Source organism: Convolutriloba macropyga, chromosome 7 (genome assembly GCF_964194025.1).
Source record: "Convolutriloba macropyga chromosome 7, txConMacr16.3, whole genome shotgun sequence".
NCBI lineage: Eukaryota > Metazoa > Xenacoelomorpha > Acoela > Convolutidae > Convolutriloba > Convolutriloba macropyga.
In genome coordinates this window covers 16,153,443-16,162,342 of record NC_134474.1, presented here as the reverse complement: position 1 = coordinate 16,162,342, position 8,900 = coordinate 16,153,443, and the positions used below count along the sequence as shown (strand labels likewise).

The window sequence follows — 8,900 nt, the reverse complement described above, 5'->3', positions numbered from 1 at the left end:
CGACGCTGATGCAATGTCTAATTTTCTTGCGTACTTTTTGGATTTCAAGGTTGGTCAATGTCGTCAGCTAGGTCATCTGTATTTTTCAGTCGCTGAGCTTCAATTTAAAGTAAATGGTTGCCTAGAATATAGTTTCGCGCTTCATCGGAACTATATTTTTTATTTGTACAAGATATTTCGTTAACCAAATTTTCCGGTTTATTCGCTTTAAGCTTTCTGAATTTTTTGAGAACTTAACATTTGAGTTTTCATCATAGTTTCTACATTCTGAAGTTTGAGGACGGAGCCTTTCTTGATTGTATATTATGATTGAATATTATTATTGGAGCTTATGATTTAACGAACCTTTCATGTTCTTCAGATGACTAATTGAACCAAACATTACAACTAAAAAACTGAATTTCTCGAAACATTTTTTGGACAAGATTGCGGCCGACGACAACAACGTATTTGTGACTACTGGTTAAGAAGAGAAGAGACAAAATGGGGATTCCCAAGTTTTACAGGTGGATCAGTGAACGATACCCATGTCTCTCAGAGGTCATCAATGAAACCCAGGTGCATTCCTAACTACGATTAAATCTTTCTATGCGTATGACTGTTGACTTTTGTATGTCTAAATAAGGTACTGTTTAAATTATAGCTAGTAGTACCCGTTGTTTCGAACAGGAATTATAAAAGTGTTGTGGGTGCGATGAAACTTTCTGATTTCTGCTCAGTCATTAAGTTTCCAGTTAAATAACCAACTGTTATCAACTAAGATTTTACTAATTAAGATTATTAAGGAGGGCAGTGCATGCTTTTATGCAACCATGCCACAGTTTATAGTCAATTATATTTTCTGATGAAGAGATTTTTTGTAGTCACCACGTTTAAAACTCGGATGTGGTATCTCGTAGAAATAAATTAGCCAAAATCGTACAATGTGAATAATAAAAGAAAATCTTGTATATTTAATAAAAGAAATACATTTGATCGACCAAAAGCGGCTGAGCTAGGTGATGGCACATTGGATACGAGTGATATTGTCTAAAATTTGGTAAAACTACGCCGAAATTTTGCTGAAAGTTCATATGAGTGACAACACTGAAAATCATGTGAGCGAAACAGCAATAAAAGCAAACTTAACAATTTGTAAATCACTTGAGTCAAACAGTCCGATACAGTTATGTCATCTGTAATGTGAATGACCATTGATGACTTTGACTCTAGGTGCCGGAGTTTGACTGTCTGTATCTGGACATGAATGGCATCATCCACGTGTGTTCCCACCCATCTGATGATGTCCACTTCCGAATGTCAGAGAAGGAAATGTTTGTCGACATTTGCAGGTGAGAAATCAAAATGATTTCTCTAGCTTTTACGGGTCGCATAATCAATGACATTGTACTCCTGCATTGTACATGATTGCTGCTTATAAAGTATTACTTATTTGTAGGAAAATATATCTACCATACTGATAATGCCATGTAGTAAAAATTTACTTCTTATGGTTGAATTGGTTTAAACTATGACTGAAAAGAGTCGAGGAGACTGATTCAACCCCAGTGATTATGGAAATTTTTGTATAGGAACTTAAAAAATTTTTATACAAAAATTCTTGCTCTATACGACGCCTCCATCTGAGACCTTACACCGTTAGCTCATAAAGTTCTCCATATACTTTCTTCAGTTATTGATTTCTTATTTTTGTCATGATTTTTGTTATGACCTGTTTTTGAACCTCAAGACCAGATTTATGAGCATTCTTCGGTTGAAGGCGACGTCATGTTTGCACACATATAAGTGAGTGGTTTCACTAACTTGTTGACATGAACGCGTTCTTGGTCACATGTAACTCTCCTCACTCTTGTGACTTTTGCTCAAAATGACTTTTGCTCGTTAATTGCTGTGAGGCGATAGCTAGACTATTTTTGATCTTTTTTGAATTGTAAGTCGTCAGGACTTTTCCTGCTATGTTTTTTTTACCTGTAGCAATTTTGTTCATGACTTTTGTTTTCGAACAATGACTTCTGTTTTAGAACGTTGACTTGTTTTTGAGAACAGATGGCTTCAAGAATAGCTTAGTTTTCAATATATAGTAGTTAGGAACTGCTTGTAATCTTTAAGATCGAAAGGTCATTCTGAGAGGTTTTTTTCCCATAACATTTATCTTCTCCCTATTCAAACTATAGACGTCCGCACCTATCTGACCGCCCTATCTAATCCCACCCCCACTTACCACGTCACTTACCACCCTCTAGCCATACCTCCCCATACCCTCACCAGCCCCCCTCCCCTCACACCTGCCCAGGCCCTCAAACTAAAATTTCAATCTGCATTTATTAAAACAATGTCCATTTTAATTAGGCTCTTAGTTTCTTTTATTTCTTTTCTTTGAAATTTTCTATTATAGGTAATATTAGTTTAGTGATTATATTGCATTATTTTTCGAGTCGTTTCCGGTATTCTACCGGAAACGACCATTATGTAAAAATAAAAATGGCAGGGTGCAAATAATATTCACCATTTAAGCTGCAGGGGCGGGGGGAGATGATCGGAAAAGATGATCCGGCTTTTATATGTTTTCAACGGAGTTAAAAGGATCGATCGGTTTTGTTATATTTTTCTGGTAAGTCGGAATGAGACTGCCAAAAAAATATGATGGTGTATATTCCAGGTACTGAGTTCATGGACAGACCCTCACCAGCCCCCCTCCCCTCACACCTGCCCAGACCCTCAAACTAAAATTTCAATCTGCATTTATTAAAACAATGTCCATTTTAATTAGGCTCTTAGTTTCTTTTATTTCTTTTCTTTGAAATTTTCTATTATAGGTAATATTAGTTTAGTGATTATATTGCATTATTTTTCGAGTCGTTTCCGGTATTCTACCGGAAACGACCATTATGTAAAAATAAAAATGGCAGGGTGCAAATAATATTCACCATTTAAGCTGCAGGGGCGGGGGGAGATGATCGGAAAAGATGATCCGGCTTTTATATGTTTTCAACGGAGTTAAAAGGATCGATCGGTTTTGTTATATTTTTCTGGTAAGTCGGAATGAGACTGCCAAAAAAATATGATGGTGTATATTCCAGGTACTGAGTTCATGGACAGACCCTCACCAGCCCCCCTCCCCTCACACCTGCCCAGACCCTCAAACTAAAATTTCAATCTGCATTTATTAAAACAATGTCCATTTTAATTAGGCTCTTAGTTTCTTTTATTTCTTTTCTTTGATATTTTCTATTATAGGTAATATTAGTTTAGTTCTTTTATTTCTTTTCTTTGATATTTTCTATTATAGGTAATATTAGTTTAGTGATTATATTGCATTATTTTTCGAGTCGTTTCCGGTATTCTACCGGCTATGTTTTCATTTAAAATTTTTGCTTGACCGTTTTTGCGCATTTCTTCTAGAACATTCTCTGAGATCTTAATTGACTTTTTCACGGTTCATTTCAGTTTTGAGTGATCTTAATTGTTCTCATTGCTTATTGCTAATATAAAAGCGATTGTGAGCTGATGACGATCAAAGACTGGTAGCCTCGAGGTCGAGGGTGCGAACCCCTGAGGTCAGAGTTTTTGTACCCACAAAAAATTTAAACGCAACCCCTAACTTAAATCTCGCCCAAAAGTTTTTTTCATTAGTTGTCAAGCAGATATTTGCTTAGATTTGAGTCCTGATTCTTGATTCTTTCCTACCGACAATCAACAATATTAAAACCTAAATTACGAAATTATGCACTGAGTTATACTGCTAATAGCTAACAAGAAAATTTCATTCACGGGTTAGGCAGTGAGTTTTAGAATAGCCCTTTTTTGGTAAGTCAATGAGTTAATCTTTCCAGGTACATCGAGGTCTTGTTCCGTATTATCTCACCGAAAAGAACTTTCTTAATGGCGGTGGACGGGGTGGCCCCGCGTGCCAAGATGAACCAGCAGAGAGCCAGGAGGTTCAAGACTGCAAAAGATGCAGAGAAGAAGGAAGAGGATGCTAAAGGAAAGGGAGAAATTATGCCGGATGAGCCACCTTTCGACTCAAACTGTATCACTCCAGGTAATCAGATTAATTAGTTGTGTTAATGAGTTAATGAACAATAGAGGAACTATCCAAAGAATGCACTCGGAATTGATAGCATCTAAACTTCTTGGAGCCATGCCATTCATTGTCCGTACAATAATTTAATCAAAATTGATATGTTTAATTGCTCTCAAACGAATTTTCAAGCAATTACTGTAAACATGACTTTTTATGCAAAATTTCTGCTTGACCGTTTTGACGAGAGCGAATTTTACGCCCCTGACTGTTTGAGTTTTGCGTGATCTAAATTTCTCTCAAATTCACAATTTTGAGCAGCTAAGTGGAGGCAATTTACTTTTAAAATTTAAATCAAAAGAACGTCGGGATCTTTTTCGTTTGTTAACCCCCGTTTGTTATAGTTTTAGTTCACTTTGAATCTTAATAGTGGTGTATAATAACCTCTAATGGCGTCATTTGAACAACCCCTCCCCTCTGACTGAAGCAGGCTGCAATAGATTCGAGCTTCCAATAGTCAAAATTTGTGCGTGATTCTTGGAACAAAGACCAAACATATAAATCGATGGCTTTTAGATCTGTTCCGTTTGTGCCCCCAGTACGTTTTGCACCCCCCAGTTATAGAGCACGTGGCATTACGTAGAAGACCATTATGTAAAAATAAAAATGGCAGGGTGCAAATAATATTCACCATTTAAGCTGCAGGGGCGGGGGGGGGGGAGATGATCGGAAAAGATGATCCGGCTTTTATATGTTTTCAACGGAGTTAAAAGGATCGATCGGTTTTGTTATATTTTTCTGGTGAGTCGGAATGAGACTGCCAAAAAAATCTGATGGTGTATATTCCAGGTACTGAGTTCATGGACAGATTGCACCAGCAGTTGAAATACTTCACAGCCCAGAAGGTGTCCACAGATCCCAAGTGGCAGTCTGTTGAGATCATCCTCTCTGGGCATGACGTAAGTAAGTGGTAAGAGCAAATTGTGCTTCTACCTCTTCGTGTACAACACGTTTTTAGGATAAACCTAAACACGTGTTTAGGATTATTTTCCAACGCCCAGTAAATGAAATATCTGTTTAGATTCTCTCGAAAGAAGTTGGAAACAATTATTTTAGTCGTTTGTCTCTTTTAATGCTAATTTCTAGCATGACTGTTTCTTAGTTACTATTGTTCTTCATGAGAGGTTTGTTTCACTTTTGGAGTACATTTTTCACGCTTGGCGTCAGCTCTAATGACAGTTTCAAGCACCTTAGTGAATTAGATAAGTAGCTTGATGAGACAAGGCTCTAGTTGATGGCGACTATTCGAGTCTTTCCGTAGTATTCCGAGTATTCCAAGTTTTCCGAGTATTTGTTTTTATTTTTGTTTTCTCGGCAGTGAGTTTTACTAATAAAACTCCTATTTTGGCATAATTTAATCCACCTAGTTTCAGTTTTAGGCTAATGTTTTTATTTAAACCCAATCTATGTTAGAAAGGTTTTTGATAAAATTTGGAATCTTGCTATTTGTTTTACTTTTTAATTGCTCTCCAACGAAGTTGGTAGCAATTATATTAGTACTGTCGGTCTTTTTTATGCGATTTTTCGCTTGACCAATTTTTCGTCTGACGCATTTGACTTTTCGTCCTCAAAAACGAGATAAACAGGTAGCGCTCAGAGAGCGTTAAGTTCTCTTAGAACCTTTCAGCTCACTAGTCTTCAAGTATGCGATTTACAGAATCTGTCTTGAAGACTTAATACTTATGGTGCGAAGGGCGGTTCTTTGAGATCGACCCCCCCCCCCCACCTCGGTGCACCCCCCCCCCCCACCTCGGTGCCAGCTGCTGCGCTGACGTAAGCCCCTTCAAGCTAAAGCTAGCCTCACTGAACCGTGGCTAGCTACTGACGGAGCGAACCGCTCGCCGGTCGTTTGAGAGCAATTCGCCCGACGTTAGTCGGTTATGTTTTGTCACTGTACATAGTTAATAGAGATCTTGTATAGTTGTAACGTTGAATGTCATGATTATCAGGTAATTTGTTTATTAATTGCTCTCGAATGAGAGCAATTATTTCAAACGGGTGTGTCTTTTTATGCAGATTTTTTGCTTGACCGATTTGGCACTCGGGTGACTTTTTCACGCACTTCTTGATTTTGGAGTGATCTCAATTCTCTGTCTCTCTCTCCCCCACCCCCAAAATAGTTTTAAACAAATTCGATTGTTAGAGACTATTTAAGGCCCTGATAGCCGAGTGGTTAATGTCTCTGTCGAGGTGTAGGAATTGGACTCAGGTCGCACCCATATAGAAAAATTTACGCCCCTCCTGTCCTTCGAGAGCAGTTTTTTGACGTGTTTTCAAATTTACTCCTGGGGGTTTTAAATCACCGCATATCAATTACGGTAAGTTTCTTGGTAAGGTGTTCAGATGCGTTTGCAATTATGATCTTTAGTGGGTTGTAGAGAAAACGAGTGACAACAGTAACTTACTACTTTGATTTGACCAGCAGCACAGACGCTTGTTTTGTTTGATGTGATGCCTTCGGAGATAGTTTTTTTCGGCTTTCAGGATATCTCCATCACTTTTCCGCGGCCTGCTCGATTGATGCTGTAGTCAGTAACTAATAATTCCGAAGAGCCCCATCAATTCAATGGCTTTGTCTCGCAAACTCATACTGTATATCATTTATTACAGCAGTTGAAAATTTTATCATTCGAGAAACGTGTTCCCGGCTCCTTGCATTGATCTTAGGACGCCTACAAACCATCCTACTCTTAACTTTCCTTGTTTGTGGAATTGGCTGTATCCATTTAATCTACTCTTTTTCCGCCATTGAACATTTCCAAATTCCCATTTTGAAATCTACTCTTGAAACTCCGTTATCAAGTTGTTCGTTTTGTTTCTGGAGAATCATTTATATTTTCGTGGTCTTTTTAGCTTAATGCTGGCAGAACAAACACTTCTCTCTCTGGTTGCTTTTTAAACGCTTTTGCTAAGATCAGTCTCGTTTCACATTAACTGGATACTGAAATTAGCTCGGACGGTGATTTCTTGCGGTAACCAAATTTTCCCAGTCTTCGGCTCGACATTTATTTTTGTTTTCACTGAAAGTTTTTTCATGTTGTCTAAACTTGCTGTAACTTTTAAATTGTCCGTCTTTTCCAAGAATTTCTCTACAGTGTTTTTGATGTTCTCTCGTTCATCATTTTAAACCTAGGTGTTGCTTAACAGCGCTACACGTTGATCAGCTTCTTTAAATTCCATTGAAGGCTATCGCAGAGGAACCGGTTGACTGGATCGAGATGCATTTGAGAGTTGCCTGACACAGATGTATCGCTTTGCAGTTTTTGATATGACTGTTCGGTAGATTTTGGTTTTTAAATGCTCTCAAAACGAAGTTTGTAACAATTATATTAGTTTTAGAACGTTGACTTCTGTGTTAGAACGATGACTTCTGTTTTCGAACAATGGACTTTAATTGTAGCTTAGTTTCTAATGTATAGTAATTAACTGATAGCAATTTTCAAGGTGAAAAGGTCATTCCGAGAATTTGATCTCACATAAGTCCCTCCAACCTATCTAGACTACCCCATCCCCCCCCCCCCACACACACACATCCCCCCACATGCCCATATTTCACTTTCAAAATTATTTTCTTACTGTATATTGCGTTGTTTTCATATTTCTGAAATAGGTGGGGTTAGATAAGAGTTTTATTCCGCGACTCTTTGAGCTGTTTCCGGTATTCTACGGGCTGTCTTTGTGGCTGACGCAAGTTTGTTCACGACTTGATTTTCATTTCTTTCTATTCGAGCATTTACCTCCGTTTTTCATTGTTGACTTCTGGTTCCGAACATCGGAATTCAATAGCAGTTTTAATGTATAGCAATTGGAGCAACTGGTAATATTCAACGTGAATGAAGAGGTCAATTTGAGTCAAGTTTGGTCCCATTTAACCACTTCCAACCCTCCCCACAACCTATCCCAGCACTTACACCCCCAAGTACCCCCTCGCGTACCTCCTCCCCCGTACCCCTCCAAACCCTCCACCGTCACCCAACCCCTTCCAAACCCCTTATTGAATTAAGAATTGTGTCTGCATTTTTGCAACACTTTACAGTTTTTTAGACTACCAGTTTTGGTGTCTCATCTTATTTTGATATTTCGATTGTGGTAAAGTTAGGTTAAATATTTTGATGCACGACGCTTCCAGTCGTTTCCGGTATTCTACTGGCTGTTTTTAGTGCAATTTTTTTGCTTGACCGATTTTTCGTGTGACACATTTGACTTTCCATCTCAAGACGGAATAAACAGGTAGCGAACAGCGGGCATGAAATTCTCTGAGAGCCTTTGAGCTCGCTAGTCTCGAAGTATGCGATTCATAGACACGGTTTTGGAGACATACTTATGTTGTGAAGCCCACCTCCCCACCTCCAATCCCCTCCCCTGCACATCGTTCAGGCCGTAAAGGCCCCGTGCAGCCAAAAGACCCCCCCCCTTCCACCGTTGCCGTTGACGAGTGAGCGAGTGCTTTTCTAAAGTCTGAAACTGGAGTACTAAATCAAGAATCGTTGGAACAATCTTTTGAGGAACCTTTTTGATCGGGAAAGTTTTAATCTGGACCCAAGAGCTTTATCAAAATTCTTCGAAACTTCTGAGTTCTTTGCGTGCGGAAATCATTTCGGTCGGACCTAAGAACCAAATGAGGTTCCTCCGAAAAGACTCTAAACGAAACGAAGAGACTTAAACCCTTAAGTTTGAACCCGGACCCTAGAAATTAATCATTGTTCCTGATTCCTTTATAACTTTATTAGTTTTAACGTGAATGTTTTAATTGTGACCCGATCTCAGCTGGTTGTATATGTGTGGTGCACCTTTCTTGCGCTGTTGGATATACCACCCA

General features: G+C 38.6%; 1 protein-coding gene across 1 annotated transcript in view; it reads left to right on the top strand.

Annotated features, from left to right (window-relative positions):
- Positions 1-282: 282 nt before the first annotated feature.
- The window catches only part of LOC142342958 (5'-3' exoribonuclease 1-like), an 85,870-nt gene continuing 77,252 nt past the window's right edge, over positions 283-8,900 (top strand). Inside the window, exons 1-5 of the mRNA XM_075394638.1 lie at positions 283-558; positions 1,213-1,331; positions 3,834-4,042; positions 4,871-4,991; positions 7,692-7,696. Of these exons, the coding sequence (XP_075250753.1) occupies positions 484-558; positions 1,213-1,331; positions 3,834-4,042; positions 4,871-4,991; positions 7,692-7,696 (529 nt within the window). The 5' untranslated portion in view covers positions 283-483. The remainder of the gene's footprint in view (positions 559-1,212; positions 1,332-3,833; positions 4,043-4,870; positions 4,992-7,691; positions 7,697-8,900) is intronic.